Raw genomic sequence first — 20,588 nt, 5'->3', positions numbered from 1 at the left:
TGTGTGTGTGTGTGTGTGTGTGTGTGTGTGTGTGTGAGAGAGAGAGAGAGAGAGAGAGACCAGGACCCTGATGTCTATCAGTGCCTGGTCAGAGTGGGGCCATCTATGAAGCTGTGCAGTCATGCAACAAGTCTTCACATTCTCCATGCTGCTATTCTGCCATTTAGCCAACAAGAGGCCCATTTATCTCTTAAAATGCCCTTTTGATTGGATGATTTGTACAAAAAAAACACATCTATATACTTTTTTTTTTTTTATGTATAACTTCAGTAATTGCTAATGTGCCTGGTCTGGTCTGCGCTCCGGGGAAATGTGTTATTGTGGTGTTTCAGTGCAGCGGCCTACAGGTGAGGTGGGTCTTACCTGCTGCTCTGCCCGCACAGCCAATCACTGAAGCAGCTCCACAGCAAAGCAGCCAATCAGCGGCCGGCTCGCCCTCACCCTCAATTCTTTACAGTGAAAGAATTTCAGCCAAAGTTGACCCGCTGCCATTTAGTAATCCAAGGCAAATATATGCTTTGTGGCAGCAGGCAATGTTGATATTTCTAATAATTTACTTACTAATGAATGCAAGATAAGTGGCTGGCCGTTCCGCGTTGGGACAAAAGCAAAGGGAGGTGCAGCGCTGTGTCTACCTGTGAGGTGGAGTGGAGGAGAGAGAGAGAGAGAGAGGGAGAGGGAGAGAGAGAGAGAGAGAGAGGGAGAGAGAGAGAGGGGCTGGGAAAAAAGAAGCGGGGCAAGAAAAGTCGACTTACCTGTAGCCCAACTTCTGGCAACTCACTCACTCTATTACCTGCTCCGACTTGAAAGTCCAGTTTCACAAGGAAGAATCGTAGAGGAAGCAAAATATGTCACAGGAGACAGACAAGTAAGTGATCAAGCCGGCGGAGAGGATCTCTGATGATCTGAACTTGCAAGGGAAAACTTTCCAAGTGCATTTTTTATAGTCTGTAATTAAAGAAAAGTTAATGATTTAATCTTGGAGTTAGGCTGTATCCGAAGCTGAAATAGCGTCATTTTCTGGTCGTACTGCTTTTGATATTTCAGCCAGATGTTGAATTATTAGGCCTGTGTCAGGACTAGGTGACAAGCAAACTTGGCGCCGTGGATTTCGTTGCTGAATTCGCCATTTTTGACTGATGGAATTGCCTACAAAGTGCACGGATTGGATTTTCTATACATTTTAATTATTTGAATGAAAATAAAGAATTTTAGTCCTACTTCTGCTAGCGTTTTTTCATATCTTACTCTTAGCTTGATGGCTGTGCTTAGCTTGTAAAGTAGAATAGTTTGTGTAGCCTATCGGCCTGCTGCTGCCAAGTTTTGTAACACTAGAAATTGCCTTTATTCATACTAAAGTAGAAATAATAACTGTTGGACTGCACACCTAAGACCTACAGAAAAGCCTGTTGAGCTTTTAATTTTATACAAAGGCTTGTGCTAAAACAATACTTTGCAAATTATGCTGTGATACATCATTTCCAATGTTTTACTGGGAATATTTATCAGAAATAGCACATAGTGCGCCTTGGCCTACAGAAGACTGCATCCAAGTTATGAAGTATTTGATGGGATTTGTTTCAGCGTCGCCAATAACTTTTTGATGACAAACGTACAATTACAACCAATTATCAAGATTATTATCCAAATAGGGCCATTGCTCTCAACAACAATAATGATAATAATAATAATAATACTCATAATCTAAATATTCATAATAATGATAGTAATAATAATATGGTTGTGGTCAGTTGTGTGTCAGTGTGTCAGTTGTGTTCCTAAATACAAAACAACAAAATGTTATACAAAATCCCTGGTGGACTGTAGCTGTATATTTTGCAGTCACAGACCAGTTGCCATCTGATGCCCTGCAGCCTGTATCATGACACGGCCCTGGTGAAAACAACAGGTGTACACCCTCTACCTACCACTATTATGAAATACTGTGGCAATATTTAGTCAAATCCACTGGAGTAAAGTTGTTGTGCAAACCACAAACATTGCCTGGATGACTTTGCCTGTGGCATATTTCTACTGTGCCAAAGAGCATGTCAGCTTTCTTCCTAGTGTATTCTATGTTCCTGTTGTGCTCGCTGTAGAAAAGTTTCCAAAAGTTGACTTGGATTTAGAATAGACTGAAGACTGAGTGAGAGCTTGTTATAGTGATTAGCAGCTAGTTAAAGGAGAATACCGCCCAAATTATGAATTCACTTGTGTTATTCCAATTTATCTATCCTAGGACAATATTAATGGACATGAACAACAGCTCTCTGCCATAGAAAAAGCAGAGTGGAGACTAAAATGTGTGATGTGATATACATATACAAATGAGTGCTGCCTCACTGACAGTGAAAGGCAGACAGTTGGTGCATTCATACAATCCTTACTTCAACTTTGACCTGTTTTACAGCTGTAACTTACAAAAAACATCATGTTATAGACTCGCTGTCTGTTCTGGTTCATCCTGGGTTTCCACATCAGTCTCTATCGAAGTTTGCATCAGTGTGACATCTCCGATTAGGAGGCGGGGCGTGCTGCTCTGTTGTTTCTGGCTATGGGAGACAGAAGTTAATGTCGCTTATGCAAACCAAACGGGGCATACAAATAATCTATTCCATGTAATTATGCATGTTGTTCCATGGAAAGAGACATGTAATCTTCCACATTGTTCACACTGATTTGAAAGATTAAACACAATGTCAACTTGATATGAATACTTTGTTGTAAAAGAAAAAACAAAAAAAAAGTAAAATGAGCTTGTATGATGCAATGGCATTATCACTGTGACTGAGACTTTTGCAGTCTACAGACCGTCAACAATGTGTGTGTGTGTGTGTGTGTGTGTGTGTGTGTGTGTGTGTATGTGCATGCGCGCATCTTCCGTGTGTTTTGTTTTGCTGAAGGTGTGACATTACGCTGATACCACCCAATCTGTATTGACCCTGATTTTGTAGCCAGAGGCTGCCACGTTCAGAGCCTCGCTTGTGATTGGCTGAGTTCAAAGAGATGTTGTGACAACACTGTGTGTTTAACTGGTCTGTGATCTTGACTTAAGTGGGCCTACAGAGAGGCAGCACAACACACACACACACACACACACACACACACACACACACACACACACTGTTCTATCTCTCTCATGTGAAGAAGTAAGCATGTCCATTTACACATTTCTGCCCAATTGCTTCTGAATTCAAATGTTTGTGTGTGTGTGTGTGTGTGTGTGTGTGTGTGTGTGTGTGTGTGTGTCCCAGTAAGCGGCTGGTGGTGGTGGTCCCCAACGAGAGCTCGTTCCCGGCGGTGCGGCGGGCCTACACCAGTGAGGATGAGGCCTGGAGGTCGTACCTGGAGAACCCGCTCACAGCCGCCACCAAGGCCATGATGAGCATCAACGGGGACGAGGACAGCGCCAACGCCCTCGGCCTGCTCTACGACTACTACAAGGTGTGCAAAAATATTATGTGATGTGGTGAAAATCAACTAATTTAGCTGGAATGTTTTAAGATCCTTAGTTCAACAACTCAAAGATCAAGTTGATATAAGGAAAGATGATATTCAGTGACTTTTGGACAGCTTCATTTTTACTTTAATCGAGTAAAGCCTGTTCTCATTCACCTGACTTCTAAATGGGAGCTGGAACAGACAGGATAGGTTTAACTTGAATGCTTCAGATAGGATGTTAATAGCGCGTGACACAACAGTCCGTCTGGGTTTGGGACCAAGAGCAGACACCGCAGATTTACTTTGGAGATTACCTGCATGTTCAGTAGGAAACCTTGAGGATTAGATCAAATGAGTCTTTACACGTGTGATTATTTGGTTCAGCAGTTGACTTATTTTTAAAGGCCTTCAGAGAAAAAGCAACCTGGTAACAGAAAAGCACAGAGGTTCAGAGCTGCAAGGGGAATGTCACGCTCTTCATTATAGTAGTCCACTCCAAGGCCAACAAATGAATACACAACATATTGATTATTATTACATTTCACCACATGCCAAACCGCACCAGTGATAAGAATATTGTGCAGATGTTGGAAGTAAAAAGGTGACAGTATGTTTGGTGTTTGACCTGTGCAGCCATCTTTGTTTTGAACCGTTTCATCAAAGATGGTAGATGATGGGGAGATAACCCACTTCCCCAAAACGTTTTAAAACTCTGAAACTTTTCCAGGAACAAAGCGAAGAATATAAGTAGACAGAGGAAGCATTCTCTTGGCATGAGGATTTTTTTCCTTAAGCCAAGCTGCATTTCTGTCGCTCCATCTGAAAATATTAGCTGAACACCTATAAAGTATAAGTACATTTTTAAATGGTTGAAGTTTATGTTGGGCATTAACAAGCCTCTTTCACTCCCACATGAGCTGCACCCACAGGCTGTACCAGTCAAATTCAAGGATGTATGTCAAGGAGCATGATGTTGACACAATTACAATGAATGGTTTACACTTCCTAACAGTAAATTTGAATGTACTGCCAACAATGCTTGTAGATTTGGCAAAGATAAATTAGTTTAAACTTGAATATGACGCACACCCAGTGAGGTGCAGACATGAGGCTTTTGTCATGACTCAAATATGAAAAGAATTCAACCAAATGAGACACTTTAAGGTGTGAGTTTACATGCAAGGAGCTATATCAACTACATTATGAAATATCTATCCATATAGGCATGGTGTGTATTCCCCTATTCTATTTTTATACAAGTGTATGAGAATACTTGTCACCGTCCTCACTGTTGCCACGGCGGCTTTGCCTTCAGCAAATGGCAGCGGATTGTGTTACTTTCCGGCACAAAGTTTTCTTTTGTTGTGGACATGTATTGTCATCCTCTTTTCAATTTTGGTTGATGTCATTTTATGTTCACCAACTTAACATGTTCATCTTTTTTCCTTTCAGGTTCCTAAAGAAAAGAGGCTTTTGCCGGTTACCAAAGTCGTTGAAATTACAGAGGAACAGGAGAAGAGGTCAGTGTGTTTAAAGGCTGAGGACACACATGCTCTTTTTGTCTCATATATACAACATTACATGACTATGTGCTGATAGTGAGTGTTTGAGAACAATCAATATCAATGCATGAGCAGATTCAAAGAGTAGTTATCACTGAATAAATACTTAAATAATTTCCAGTTGACAAAACACAAAGGACCTTTCTCACCAGTGCTTCAATTGAAGGAGAAAAGGTGTCAGAATTGTCTGTCGGCTACTGTATATGCATGTGGGTTATTTTTTACTACACTGTAGTCCTCATGCATTCACTTCTCTATTTCTGGAGGCTATCAAATTTCATCACAGTGTACAGTCTAACTTTTTACAAATCATATCTGTTCTTTAATGAGCATTGTCTAATTAATTGAAGGAATTACAAGTAGATTTTTTGTTAAAATGGAACTATAAATCTTCACATCTGCGATTTTTCACACGACTCCCACAATTCTCTTCTGGTATGCAAATGTATTCTGCATAGAAGGGATCAACTAGGGAGCCAGAGAGCTGAGATCACATTCAAATCAACGGAGAATTAATCTAGACCTGTCTGCCATCGCCACAAATGCATTGTGGGACTGTACATATTCTGTACATGTTGTTTGAATTCTACAAGTAGTTGATTTTCAGACACCTCATCTGTCATGAAAACAGCTTGGTTTTTTAAATAGTAACGATAACAATAGTAAACATTCAAACAGCAGTGTTCACCAAGATTTCCCTGTAGTGCTACAGACTGCATCACCAGCGTCATCCACAGCCTCTGATGGCCGGGATCACACAGTGAGGTGGTGGAAACAGGCTCAGTGATGGGTGTCAGGTCTGGAGGAGGATTATCTTTTTCTCAGTCTCTGACTTCAGCTACTTTCTTTTCTCACTTTTTTTAAGCCATGCTAGTGAGTTCCAGTCAGGCTACTCTACTCCAGCTAGACAGTGAGCGAGAGAGCAGACATTCCCAGCTGTGTGTGAAATTAGACCAGGACTTGGGACTCAATGAGCGGTGGTAATGAGCAGTTAAAGACGTTTTCATATCACATGATGTAGTATGAAAAGCTCATTTTTTCTAAGAACTACAACACAATGAGATTACTGTTGTGCTGTCAGTGCTGTTTTCTGCTATCCACAAAATATTAGAAACGCTAATGTGCCGCATCAGTGAGTATTGTTCCTATTCAAGCACTGTTTCTGAGTAAGTGAAAGCAGCACTGGCTGGACTGGATCTTTTGGAATAAATGGCACCATGTCAAACCACCTGAGCCGTACAAGAGAGAAAATACAAAAGATCTCATGACATAATGTGTCTCTCCAAAAAGGCAATTTATCCAGAATTAGGGGGAAATTTCCTTATTTTCAGATTGAAACAACACATTTTTTAAAGTCTACAACAGCTTTCTCTTCTTCTAAATAGGAGAGTGGGCAGTCCGTTCACTTTTAGCATGTGCAAAAAAATTTTATGACAGTAGGAAATAGGCGAGGAATTCACCCAGTATACAAAATGCAGCATAGACTTTCAATCAGAGCAAAAAGAAAATTAAAAACACCAAAACATTTCCCACATGGTTTTCACACGACCGCAGAAATTTGTCACGCATCCTGTTTGTTCCTTGTGTTTGTTCAGGACAACGTTGGTGAGCAACCCCAGCAGCCAAGGCGAGGCGGAGACAGTGGACAACCGCGTTCAGGTCCTCAAGTCCGTCCCCGTCAACCTGTCGCTCAACACGGAGCACCTGGACACCAAACGCGAGCAGTACAGCTCGGCGGGACCGGGACCGGGGCCAGGGCCAGGGCCGGGGCCGGGGCCGGGGGACGGAGGGGCTCCAGCTGTGGCCGTGGTGAAGGCGGAGGTGTACGCTCCCGTCTTCATGGGGGCGGGGCTTCACTACAGGGTGGAAGCGGAGGAGTCGGCGCGGGTGATCTACGAGCAGAGCCCGTACGAGGTGACCACTGTCAGTCACAGTTCATATGTGAAAGAGGACCAGCGCAGTCCGCCTGACAGCCCCTACGAAGAGGAGAGTGACGGGGTGAGAAGGGACGAAGACACTTTCTAAAGTGTATACATACAGAGAGAAATTCATCGTAGAAGAGGCAGAGATACCAATTTATCCACTAGCAGTAGCCTCAATAAACCAGAATGCAATGCAGCCATAAGACATGTTGTGTTTTGAGTAAGGAGCGTGACTCTCACTTTTTCTCCACTGGAAACTCTCACTCTCTTGCTCTATTGCTATCTCTATTTCTCTCCCCACCGACATGTAAAACATACAGCTGAATGCAACAAGTTCAGGCATGTGCTCTGGGGGTTGTCGAAAGGCATTCTGGGAAATGCAGGAAACCAATAAATGAAATAGAAGTAGATGAGGCAGACTGAGGGAAAGTGGGTACAGCAAAAAACAAATTCACAACCCATCACAAAATATCTCCTGGAATGCACTGAACATCGCAGATTAATGATATATAATGATGTAAGAGTATCTGGGGGTGGATTTCTCCTTTAACGGGATGTGAGGATGGACAGATGTTTAAATTTGATTAATCAACAATCAAAAAATTCACGGCTTAAACAGGAATTTACAAGTGGTGGATGAGTGTGTGCATTCCATCCTACTGTGAAAATATTACTGCTAAAACGCTGGTATATTTTCCCATTTACGACATTGTTAAATCAGTTCCCCTTGGACTAAATGAACTTAATCATTTCCTCTTTCTGTCTGTATTGTCTGTCTTCTCAGCAGAAGTACCACACACCTTCCTCTCTGGCCACAGATGACTTCTTATTCCACCAGGAAGGAGTGTAAGTCACCCGGCGAAAACCACAACAAAAACACTGAATACAATCAATCATATACCATATATTCAATGTTTAGCATTGACAGTTACCTGTGTGTGTTTCCCCCACATCTAGAAAAATGTAAACACAATGAAAATTCATCATCTGGCCTCTGAAAATGTATATTATAAGATATATTATAATAACTCTGGATGTAATTCAAATAATTCCCAAATAAGAGACATTCTTAAATGGGAATTATTTGAATTACATCCAGCATTATTATAATATATTATTTGGATGTAAGCATCCATAAAACTCTATAGGAAACATTGCCTGTGTCCATCCAATCTATAGGATTATGAACTTTATTCCATTCTATTCTATTCTATTCTATTCCGCTGTTTTGTTCCACCCCCATGCAATCTTGTTATATCTAATCACATAACATCTTGTGTTTGTGCGCTCACATACGTGTGTGTGTGTGTGTGTGTGTGTGTGTGTGGACAGTGAGAGCTTCCAGTACACGCTGGATGCCACCCGCTCGCTGCGTCAGAAGCAGGGCGAGGGACCGATGACCTACCTGAACAAGGGCCAGTTCTACGCTGTGACTCTGAACGAGCTCGGAGCCAACAAACGCCTCCGGCACCCAATCAGCAAAGTCCGGGTGAGCGGGGAGCGAGCGTACAGTCTAATGATTTCCATTCGTTTTTATCTGTATTTTATCCACAAATTATATTTCCATTTTGGCTTAGTTTCATTTATTTATTTTTTTTATTTTCATTTATTTTTTCATTTTTTTCTGCTATTACAAGCCTAGAGTTAGACTCAGATTTAGTTTTAATCAACATAATAAACTTGGTTGGGAGTGAGGGAAAATACAAACTAGTCATTTTTATTTCCTAGTTTCAAGTTCAAGCAGGTGACTGAAAGATGAAGAACAGCCCAAACTCTTTCTATCGATGATACTCAGCATTTGTGATCTATAGCTTAACCTTAACACTATACCTTCTTTAAAAGGAAAGTCTGCAAACAATTAATCTTTATTATAGTTTTTCTCAATTGATTTGACACATTTCTCCAAACTAAGGTTCATGCTCTCAAGACAGTTAACACAGCCTTCAAACCCGACTGTACTGTACAGTGCTGCTTTCCTTTCAAATCACATCTTTATACAAACCAAATACTGACATCAAAACTACACACGTCATCTCTTGATAAGATAATCTATTCAGATATATTCACACAAGGTTTCACATGTAGTAGATTAGTCAATTTTGGTGATGTCACATCTGACAGTTTTACACGTCTGTCTGTGTGATTCAGTAATGAGGCAGAAGTGTTGATGAACATGATGAGTCACAATTTGATTCAAAAGAAACCACAAACAAGTTTGCTGTTGTAACCAATGACTTCACTCCTCATCAACCCTTTCATTGCTGTCAGGCCAGAGGATTTATGGTATGTGTCGTTTTGTAATCTGTGTGAACAACAAACAGGTATTTTTAGAGTATAAGTTGAAGGTACTGTTAGTTTTATAAGGGTTTAGACAGCTGTGTGAGCTATTGTGAGAGCATGGAGTTTTATTTGGAGAGTTTTGTGTTCGGTCCAGTTTTGTATTTTGCGTGAAAACAGTGAAAAGTGAAGTGAAAAATAGTTTTGCGGAATTATCAAGGATTTAGATGGCTGTGTTAACTGATTTGAGAGCATGGATCCTAGTTTGGAGAAATGCGTCGAATCATTTGAGAAAAACTGTAAAACTGTAAGAAGGTTGGAGACACGGATCTGGTTGGATCTGATCCAGTGGCAGGAGTCTTAACCACCGCACAGAGAAAGTTGACCAACCCAATAGCTCAGTTCCTAACCCAGGCATTGACAGGCAAGGTATTCAGCCTTGATCTCAAACTTGGCCGCCTTTGGTTCTAGTTTCATTCTTGACTGTGTTCCTGTCCTCTCTCCCTTCCCAGAGTGTGATCATGGTGGTGTTCAGTGAAGACAAGAACCGGGACGAGCAGCTCAAATACTGGAAGTACTGGCACTCTCGGCAGCACACAGCCAAACAAAGAGTGCTCGACATCGGTAAGACTTCACCGTACTGCTCCTCCCTTCATCCCTTCATCCCTGTCATCGCCCATATTTAGGAAAATTACAGCAAATTCACTAATAATCAAAAGAATCAAAACACACAAACTAAAAGACAATGACAGATCTATGTGTTTGCGTTTCAAATGCTGGAATGCGCTAAGCTAATACACAAGGCATGAGCAAACTAAGAGCAAACAAGCCCCCACCCAACTGTCTGCCTGGGGCTGTTCAGCTGCCCACCATCATCATCCACCATCACACGCACACACACACACACACACACACACACACACACACACACACACACACCTGATTCACATAATGTCTAGGTGTTGCTGGGACACATAACATAAATCCCCTAATCTCCTTGACACAGCCTGGGGGATTGAGCAAAACATCAATTTGTGAAAACGTGAGTATTTGGAAATCTCAGGTTTTCCACACCAACATGGCGACTTTTCTTCCTGGTCGTCTCCCACGGGTGTGTGTGTGTTGTTGTGCTGGAGAGTCTCTGCCCCACATTTGTATGTTGAAGCGTATGACCTTTGGCTGCCAGTGTTTTCAGTTGTTGGATTTGAATTTGAACGGAGCATTTCTCAGCCTCGCTGAATGAGTGTGTGAGAAGCTTGTAGGCGGTTTGCTTTTTGACAAGCTTGGGCCTGCTTACCAGGCAGAGCCTCAGAGGTATGTGGGAGAATTGGGGTGGATGGGAGATGTACACACACTCACACACACACAGACACACACACCTATACACAGCTTGTTGGGACAGGGAATGGAATGCTAGCCACACTGTTACCTTGGTTGGTCTTGGTCTGTTTAAAGTAATTCTTGCCCATACAGTGTTTTAGATCTTCATCTTAAATCTTGTATTTAGACGCACCAACCTAATCCTCATCAACCTGCTCTTCATTCACTCCTTATATCTGTCAGAAAAAGCAAACACAAGTATACATTTTAAAGTGAAACACTCCAGGAGTATTGCAGTAACTTCACCATTGAATCAAAGCTTTTGCGTTGTTTTATGGTCAAATAGCAGCACACTATCCCCGTGTTTTTGAAGATGAAAAGAATACAGTGCTCAGTTTTTCTTTAGACAGTTGGCTTCAGTTGTATAGTCGTTGATTTATCAGGGGATCATGTTATGAGGAAGTGTGCTATCTTTTTCAGTATGATTCCCTGTGGGATTTGCCAGTGTAATGAGTCTGTGTTTGTGTGTGTGTGTGTGTGTGTTTGTGTGTGAGAGAGAGAGAGAGAGAGAGAGAGAGAGAGAGAGCTTCTGCATTGACTCACAAGACTGAAATAGATTTTCATCACACTCAAACTCGCATGTGTACACGCACAAAAATGCACACACACCTATCTGCATCTAGTTCACATGCAGACACACACACACACACACACACACACACACACACACAGAGTTCCCTCAAGACGCTCTACACACCTCATTGGCAATCAGAGGTGTTGAGAAAACAGACAGGGAGTCTAGTGATTGGGGATGGAAGGGTCACCTATTTGCTCCTGATAGTTCGACTGTTGTGAATGTGTGTGTGCATCATGTAGAAGTGTCTTAAACTATGCCTCAAGGTGGGGGTCGTCCACCTAGACTCTGGGTCAAATGACAAATCGCCCTCCACCCTGCTGCTCTAAGCCAGATCAGGCTGTAGCTGGATGCAGCCTGTAACCCGACACTGCCAGAGAAGGATTTGAATAGCAGTTTGGGGTGGAGGGGGCGGAGGGGGGGGGGGGGGGGGGGGGGGGGGGGGAGACCAGGCCTGGGGCCGTGTCACAGAATGGGATCATTTGAATGGGCTTATTTAGCGGGGAAACTAACCGACATGCATGTTGCTGCCTGGCTACATGTGCACCTGCCGAAGCCCGGAAGCGTCCCGGGAGCGGGGAGGGGTCAGAGGTCACTGGAGGAGGTGAAACGCTCCGAGACCTGGAAGACGTTTTCCTACATCATGTCTGAGTCTCATCTTAGCCAGCGTATCAGTGGTTTCCAATCATCTGCCACTGAGACCCAAGAGTCTGCAGGCTTTCATACCAACCAAACACGACACTAGCCGAATTTGTTTACCTTCATTCAGAGAGGAGGAAGTAATTAGTTAAATCGGCTGGCTCTGTAATGTTACATTCCCCTGAGCAAGCCCTGCTTTTGCCTAGACCACTAAAGAACCAAAGTGAAATTCTTTTGGCTGGAGCCTTGACTTGACTATTGCTGATTTTGACTTGGCAGCTCAAGCGCCGAAAGCCACCGCTGATGTCAGACGATTTGCTGATTTGTTGATTTGGCTAGGCTGTATAGCTCAGTCAGTGGTTCTTCTCCATGGCACTTCAGCGAGACACAAAATTCAAGCTACATCTCATTATCAGTAGTGGGCAAATGCCACATAAAGCCCGTCGAGTTTGATCGTATGAGAGGAGATAGCAGAATATAAAGAGAAGATTTTTAATTCACACAGAATTCCTTCCAATCATTTTGCTTGGCGCTGATTTTCTTTTCGTTTCAATAAAATACACACGTGAGCTTCTTCCACGACACTCCAGTGCACTTGACCCCATGAGCGCAGAGTCCCTCTCTTTGTAGTCACGCAGGTCAACAACAGCCGGCCGCTGAGCTCACCTCACCTGTCTGGCTTTTAATACGGCCCTCCGAGCCAGATAGCCTCCCTGCTTCCTCCTGCTGCCTTTGAAGCCTGAGAGTTTGTTTACCAAAGCAGATAAGGTTTTATCTAATAAAATTGAAGCGTGCCATTTGATTGCTTATCTCACTCGACAATAGCTACCTGCTTGTGTCATTTATTGAGCAACCCATGCTTTGTTTTGTTTGAGGAGGGGTTTTTGTTTTTTCAGAAGGGACGGAAGGGTCCTTTACATGTGATGTGTGACTTGTTAGACATGAGATGTTATTATGTGATTGGAGAAATAAACCACCTGACACCTTCCTGCTTGCCCTCACAGCCGACTACAAGGAGAGCTTCAACACTATCGGCAACATTGAGGAGATCGCCTACAACGCCATCTCCTTCACCTGGGACGTCAATGAAGAAGCTAAGGTAAAATATATATATATATATATGTATTGATGTACTTTTCCCAGAAACTGGACCACTATGCTCTCTCAGAATATACAGTACAAAGTCACTAGAGCTGTATTGTTCCCAAGAAGGTGCAGCTCTGTACTGTATTTTCTGACAGTGTGTTTACTCTCGCTGGAGGCGTGTCGCGGATGGGAAAAAAGAAAAGCAGCAGATCCGGTTTTTGTGCTGATTCAGGTGTTGCCAAACAAAACGCACTCGCTTGTCAAATTAACCGGCGTTTGACTGTGATGCATGCACCTGACCCACAGACATCACACACACACACACACACACACACACACACACACGAGAGCACGCTGGGAAAACGGCGGATTCAATCAGCAGGATTGTGTTGGAATCGTAGAATTCCAACCAAAAGGATTCCGGAATTCTTTTGTCGATTCTGGACAGGCAACATTCTATTTTGTCTCACTGATATATTGTCAAAATTAGGACAAATCTGTTCTATCAGGCTATTAGTTCTGTCGTATTTATCTTTTGTTATAAACCCCAAATTACACTCTGAGTCAACAGGATTTACCTCACTGCCCCAAATCACATGTTTTCGACTGTAGCAGTTGACTGTCCATCATAAAAAGTGACGGACAGTCTTTCGAAACCGCAGATGTGTGCTTTGCGTCTGTTTGTCTTCTTTGTCCCGTGCAGCCCACTCCTTTGTGGCCACTCCTTAAATGGAGCCCCTGTCACTGTTTGAACTCCATAGGCCCCCAAGGGCCAACACACACCGATCCCCATCCCCACCCACTGTTGTTTGTTTTGCCCTCATTTCTGTGTGAATGTGAGTGACTCTGCTGTGTGTGAGTGACTCAGTGTGTGTGTGTGTGTGTGTGTTTGTGTGTGTGTGTTTGTTATTTGGCTCTTTCATTTTAATAGCGGCCTGGGGACAAAGAAGCTGCTGGAGGAAATCCAAGCACACTTCTCTGGGCTAATATTGACTCTCTCTCTTTTTCTCTTTCTCTCTATTTCTCCCTCTGTCTCTTTCTCTCTCTTTCTTTCTGTCCCTCCCTGGTCTATTCTATATGGCCTATTGAGCCTGAGTATACCTGTTGTTTTCAGGTGAGAGCAGTATAGGGGCAGGTGTATTGCCTAGGCAGTTTATTGTACATGCTGCTCCTGTTGTCGGTCTGAAAAGGGAAGGCAAAGTAGTTTGAAGTCCTTTCCATTCAACATTTCGTCTTTGTTCTTTGGCACTGTGTAAAAAATAATGGGATTCTTTTTAAAGGTAATGGCCATTCTTCAGTATTTCATACGTTTCTCTGGGATTTTCTTACATTTTTCTGGGATGAACATAAACAGAAAAGAGACAACAAGTGCAGTCAGTGTAGTCGACACAAGTATCACAAGCTTTGTCTTTTTGGATAAACTGCTCTCGTGTATATTTTGAGGAAGGAGCTCATGGCAGAGGGTGGGAGACACGGGAATGAGGCGTTCCTTATGGCTGCTGTTGCTAATGGAGTTTTTATGGTTCAAGTTAATGACCAACCACCTGTGGTTGATTGAAATGCCTCGGATTGTATAGTAGGAACGCATTAATATTCAACAACAAACCTCAAAGACCGGCTCCTGCTGGTGGGCAGGATGTCCCAAACAAAACACTGTCACGCTACAAGCGACTCCAAGACGAGAAGCCAATGTTGACGGTGGTTCCCAGTTTATTGGCAAGGCAGAGCTGTAGCTGAAGTCAGCAGTCACATGATTATGTTGCTGCATGTCCTGCCTGAGTATTATGACTCTCTAACTAGCAAATAAACTACTAAACTCATTATAGAAAACTTTGAGAGTCGAGTGGTAAAGGCTGCTGCCCCTGCTGGTTTAGGATCTGTCTTGCCTGTGTCTCCCTCCCTGCTTTCCAGATGTCTGAATAAATAAAGATTCTTCTCCGGGAGTGGACTGCCCGCTCTCCTTCATCAAATCATACTTCTAACACATGTACAAAAATGGCCAAATTTCATTTTGTGTCCAAGGTCATCTATTGGGTTTGTGTGTAAAAGAGTGAAAATGTTCTACTGAAGCCAAATATCTGTCCATTTTTGCAACCTTTATTTAACCAGTTGTCTACGGATGCATTCTTATTTACAGCAACACCAAATTCATATTTACCATTTAAATCGGAGAGTAAGTGTCTTTGGTAATGGTAATGAATAACATGAGGTTCCTCTTCCCCCTCCTCTCCTCTTCGTTCTTGGCAGATCTTCATCACAGTGAACTGTCTGAGCACAGACTTCTCCTCTCAGAAGGGGGTCAAGGGCCTTCCCCTGATGATCCAGATCGACACCTACAGCTACAACAACCGCAGCAACAAGCCGCTGCACAGGGCCTACTCACAGATCAAGGTCTTCTGTGACAAGGTGAGAACCACCAGGCTAAAAATAAAAAATAACTACAAAACCCATCAGTTCCCCTGGATTTGTAGAGGGAATAAAGATCCAGTCTGTAAAGGTTTTGTCATTTTCTCAACCAGTGACCTTTAGTTAACTGCGACCATTTAAAGAGTACCAATGGTTTGTTTACATTTTGTTCTAGCAAACATTTTATCTGTGTCAATAGTGGAGATCTCATTTTGCACTTATACAGCCACTGTGGTGAGAGTTATGACTTCCTATTGTCGTTATGAGCCTGTGTTGTGAATGGATTCAAATGTGTCGTGCTAAAAGGGAAGTACTACTGAATTTTAACTTCCTCTCCTGCTCGGTGATGTCAAATGCAATATGCACGCAAGTAGAGAATGAACTGCATAAGATAGAAAAAGTGACTGCAGCAGTATTCATGGTGATTTTTTGGGGTGAAAATGCATTTTCTGGAAACTGCTAGAACTGCTAGAGAAGTAAATTATGTGCATTTGTAAATTGGGTGTTTTTCCCCTTCAGTGCTTCAAATATGTGTTCAACTGTGAGGAGGTTTGGTCTGAAGTTCCCTCTGTCTAATGTGTATTCTGAATATTATAGACACTGTGTGTGTGTGTGTGACCGCAAAGGATTTAGACAGAAGACACTGGAGGTGAAGCGAGGGAGATTATTCACGACAGTATTATTTCTCCCTCTAGTGGTTTCACCTGCACAGTGTGCCACCAGACACACCTGGACACATACTGTATGCAGTTCACACACATGCAGTCATACATAAATATATGCAGCTGATCATGAGAATCAAGTTTTATATGAAGATTGATTCTCTGGAAATTTAGACTTTTGCCACTGCATCATTTTGTCAGGGGGACAAAACGGGAAGCTTGTACCATTTCCTTTGACTGATGTGTTTCTCTCTCTGTCTCTCTTTCACTTTCTGTCCTTCTCAGGGCGCAGAGAGGAAGATAAGGGATGAGGAGAGAAAACAGTTCCGCAAGAAGTCTAAAGGTTTGAGCTGCATGAAAAACAAACCAAAATTGCCTTGTTTTTTCGTTAATATTTGGGCAAATTATAGATCAAGGGTGCAATTTGAGGGCTGGATGGGTGGATGAATAGAAAAGGTGTCTCTTGTTTACGTGACACGGTGCTGAATGCATCCCCATTCTCCCTCGCATCTCCCCCCGGTGTTTTATTATCAAACTGCAAATTGTGGAGAACTGTGACTGGAAGGTATTAATTTAGCCACCTGCCATCGCCTTTGTGTGTGAGAAAATCACACATCAGAACGAAATGCGTCTGAATGCCTGTGAACACTGAAAATGAATTGTTGATGAACGAAACATAATCAATTTGGACTGCAGCTTCCTTCAAATATGTTTCACTGATTTCTCTTTCTACATTTTCCTGAAAAATTCTCTCTTGAACAAATTCTGTTCTATTATACTATTGTTTTTTCATTGGTGTCCCAGGGAAGGATGGAGGCGTAGGAGTGATAACAGTTCCTAAGAAGGCAGACACCACTTATTTCAAGACCATGACGGACCTGGAGGCCCAGCCGGTCCTCTTCATCCCTGACGTTCACTTTGGCAACCTGCAGAGAGCCGGACAGGTAGACGCTCATCCTGCTGACTCTCTCCTATAGGCAAATACTGAAAGAACCTGTTTCATATCTGCTGATTTCATCTATCTATACATTAAAGAGAAGCTGGGGATGCATTTCAGCTCTAACTTTTTACAGGTTTTTGCTATTTTATCCACTGTGCTATCGCCACAGTGCCTTAAGAGGCAAATTCAGTTAGTCAGATGTAAAACATTTCACTATACCTGTTCTCTATCAAATTTCATCATAGTGTGCAACACTGGAGAAATGTTTTTTTTTTCTTTATTGAGCAGTGTCTAAAGCAGAATGTAATAAATTAAGGTTAAATGTGACTCTTCACACTTCAAAGCTCTACTGTGTTAGTTCCAGTCTTTGAAGAATTTAGTCACTGCTTGTTATATTGTACTTATGTTTTTGTGTTTGTACATACAGTTTCATACAACAGTGTGCTGTACCATTCACTTTCAGGTGTTTGCCTTCAACACGGAGGAGATTGAGAGAGAGGGGTGAGTTTGCATCACCAGCAAATAAGCAAGTTCAAAACAATGCATTCACATCAGTTCAAGTTATGTAAATGAAAGAAGGTACACATGCAAACACACACACACCACAAGTGAGGGATGCAAACAAAATACATAAGTGTACGGCACATGACGTTTGTGTGTGTGTGTGTGTGTGTCGTCAGGAGTGTGCTGGTGAAGAGGATGTTCAGGTCGTCAGATGAAGATATGTGCCCCTCCCCTCACAAACAGATCAAAGAGGAAACCCACAAGAGAGGTAAGCCCCCCCCCCCCCCCCCCCCCCTTCTACCTTCAGTACGCCACGGCTCATTGCTGTGTTGTTTCTGCATTGCACTTCCCAGGGATTGCTTGTCAAACAGTGTGGTCAGTAGTGTGACCAGTTTTTCCTTGGATTTGCTGTTGAAGTAACTTCTGTAGGTGGCGCTCTTTTCTTTGTCTGTTCAGTCATGGTGGCTATCGCTGCTCATGCTAACTCAGTTCTTCTTCTATCTATTCCAAACAAACTGTTGTTGCTGCTGCCGGAAACATAAAACACATGAGTTCCTGGATTTTTCCCGGGGATTTTTCCCTGGAAAGTCCTACCCGCTACCACGTGTTTAGAACAGATAGATAGATAGATAGATAGATAGATAGATAGATAGATAGATAGATAGATAGATCTTTATTGGCCACTACATTACATGCAATGGAAAATTGTCTTTGGCAACAAAAATCCAACACATCAGATGTTATATACATGAGATAAAATTCAATATAAATAGATAAATTAAATACAAAATAGAAAATAGAAAATAGAAATGCAGCTTATGAACAGCAAATGTAACTTTCATGAACCGGGTATAGGTTGAATCACTACTGTGTTATATCAGTCAGTGATAGAAAGTAGCAGCAAGATGGAAATTTATTTCTATAAAAATGTGATGGATTATTACTTTAAATTCCTAGATTGCCAGCATTATAAGCAGCCAATATTAAGGATCAAAGCCACAACTCCCAGACAATGAAAGTGACAAAAGCCCTTCTGTCCGAGAACGTTCATGTATAACAGAGAAGAGCAAGGTGAAGAAAAGCCAGACAGTCTAATTGACACCGAAGTGTAGCTAATGTTCACATCTCTCTCTTCACTGCTACGCCGTACGCTTTCCAAATAAAGGTGTAAAAATTGTATTTAATGATAGCTAACAGTTAAGGCTGGTTCAAGGCTAATCCCTGCGTGTCTCCACAGTGCTGCTGTATGTGAGGAAGGAGACAGACGAGGTCTTCGATGCTCTGATGCTCAAGTCTCCCACACTCAGAGGCCTGATGGATGCTGTGAGTAATCAGCTCAAGTGTTTGTGTTTGTGTCTCTGTATGTGAGAGTGATTCTAAGTGTGTGTGTGTGTGTGTTGTCGGCACATGGGAATGAGCAATGTTACGCTTGTTAAAACTGCAGCACGTATTCACATACTTGGTGTCATTTGTTCTTCATAGATATCAGAGAAATATGGCGTGCCCACGGAGAGGATAGCCAAAGTATACAAGAAAAGTAAAAAAGGGTGAGTGAGCAAGAGCTTGTTTTCTTTCCCTCAACAGTGTTTTGTGAAAGTGTTTTGATAAAGGAAGGAAAAATGTGATTTCTGCAAGGCAAATATTTCAGATTTTCCTTTTTTTTATTAGAGGCAAGTTGGACATTTTTAGAAGAACTTGATGACTTATATGGGAGGAAAGAATAAGAAATAAGAGTCTAACATGTGGTCTGTTTGTCCGGATGAAGGCCTTAAGGAAAAAGCGTTCTACATTATATATGAACCTCAAAGCGTCATTTACATCTTCTACTCCCTCCTCTGTTTTGTGTCAGGATACTGGTGAACATGGACGACAACATTATCGAGCATTACTCCAACGAAGACACCTTCATCCTCAACATCGAGAGCTACGCAGACGCCTACAAGATCACGCTCACGGAGATCTGACCGCTCATTGGCTGAGCTGAAGGACGGGCAGAATCTCATTGACTTAAGATTCAAGAGTCCCCGTGACTGCCGGTTGGCTGATTATCTATGGGACCGCTATTGATCGGCTGATGAGCTGATTGACTGTATTGGGGGGATAGTGCGTTGGTGGTGTTCCGCCGTGGCTCTGATGGCAAATTTACTGGATCTGACTTAGCATGAGGACGCGCGCTCCCTCTCCCACACTGTTACAATATGAAGCGAGCCGGATTTTCTGTCCAGGAGGAAGAGGAGGAGAAAAATGAAAAGATGTTGGACAGTTAAATTCTGATGAACTGGTCATATTCACTTCCTCGTTGTAGCAAACTGATGGACCACAGATCCATCCCCTTCCACTTACTGCTGAATATTTTTACTGTATAAAAGAATTTGTACTTTTAATCTCATTCTGTACAGACTTGTGTTTTTGCCAAATAACAGTCAGGAGTAGCTCCATTAAACGCCTGGTGTACATAGCCGCATCTTGAATTAGCTGGAATGTGTTAAAAGGTCCTCGGTTTCAGTTTAGCAGCTTCTTTGCATGCCCGTCTTTGTTTATGTCTTTTGTTAGCTGTGTTATTTATTAATGCTTTTAATGACAACGTTTTGCATTTCTTTAGCGATTTATCCAGGCATCTCAAGTTCTTTACATTTCAGTGACGTATCCTGTAGCGTTTATTCAAAAGTTAAGTCCCTCTGTGAACCTACTCGTATATCTCCAGTGCCCAATCTCCACTTTCAGCTATGTTGTAACATTTACATGTCAACAAATAACCTAAGTGCCAGCGTATATATGTAGGGCCTTACATGAAATAGTATCATTCAGACAGACTGTAAACAACGTCTGAGGGGTGAAGCACTTGTTGGTTGGTTGCTTAGATCTCCTCTGTGTTTGGCTGTGTTGAAAACTGAATAAAGATTTGAACATACACAGACATCATCTTTGGTAAAATCATGTCTCTAACACTACTTCAGATCAGTGATTCTCAACTTTTTTCATATCAAGGACCCCTAATTTAGTCCACATTAGGGCCACGGACCCCCATTTGAGAGTATTTCTATTGTTAGATATGATTTTGTCCAGAATTCCATGACTATCTGTACTGTAGGTAGAGAGATAACAGTGAAACTATGATCAAAATAGATTCTTATACCTTCTCTAGTTGTGTTAACTTCTGAAATAAATGAAATAATGCTAAAATTTAACAATTCA

General features: G+C 42.2%; 1 protein-coding gene across 2 annotated transcripts; it reads left to right on the top strand.

The window, feature by feature from the left end:
* The first annotated feature begins 675 nt into the window (after window positions 1-675).
* grhl2b (grainyhead-like transcription factor 2b) lies at window positions 676-20,304 on the top strand. 2 transcript variants are annotated; one of them, XM_071914726.2, is made up of 16 exons: window positions 676-868; window positions 3,255-3,444; window positions 4,894-4,961; window positions 6,599-7,001; window positions 7,713-7,771; window positions 8,258-8,414; window positions 9,715-9,826; window positions 12,800-12,894; window positions 15,129-15,287; window positions 16,235-16,292; window positions 16,754-16,893; window positions 17,353-17,390; window positions 17,570-17,661; window positions 18,631-18,716; window positions 18,876-18,940; window positions 19,243-20,304. In XM_071914726.2, exons 1-16 carry the CDS (start codon window positions 849-851, stop codon window positions 19,355-19,357), a joined length of 1,857 nt encoding a protein of 618 aa, XP_071770827.1. In that variant the 5' UTR covers window positions 676-848; the 3' UTR covers window positions 19,358-20,304. The 2 variants fall into 2 exon arrangements, with proteins under 2 accessions (XP_071770827.1, XP_071770826.1); XM_071914725.2 differs by having other exon boundaries at window positions 7,710-7,771.
* The last annotated feature ends 284 nt before the right edge of the window (window positions 20,305-20,588 follow it).

Source organism: Centroberyx gerrardi, chromosome 19 (genome assembly GCF_048128805.1).
Source record: "Centroberyx gerrardi isolate f3 chromosome 19, fCenGer3.hap1.cur.20231027, whole genome shotgun sequence".
Classification (NCBI taxonomy): domain Eukaryota; kingdom Metazoa; phylum Chordata; class Actinopteri; order Beryciformes; family Berycidae; genus Centroberyx; species Centroberyx gerrardi.
Note: the sequence above shows the minus strand (reverse complement) of the source record. Positions and strands in the feature narration are given on the sequence as shown.

Excerpts from the sequence above, each read along its gene's own strand:
- grhl2b (XM_071914725.2), top strand. The coding sequence starts at position 849 with ATGTCACAGGAGACAGACAA. Across the intron at positions 4,962-6,598 it reads ACAGAGGAACAGGAGAAGAG|GACAACGTTGGTGAGCAACC; the intron begins GTCAGTGTGTTT and ends GTGTTTGTTCAG. Across the intron at positions 7,772-8,257 it reads TTATTCCACCAGGAAGGAGT|TGAGAGCTTCCAGTACACGC; the intron begins GTAAGTCACCCG and ends GTGTGTGGACAG.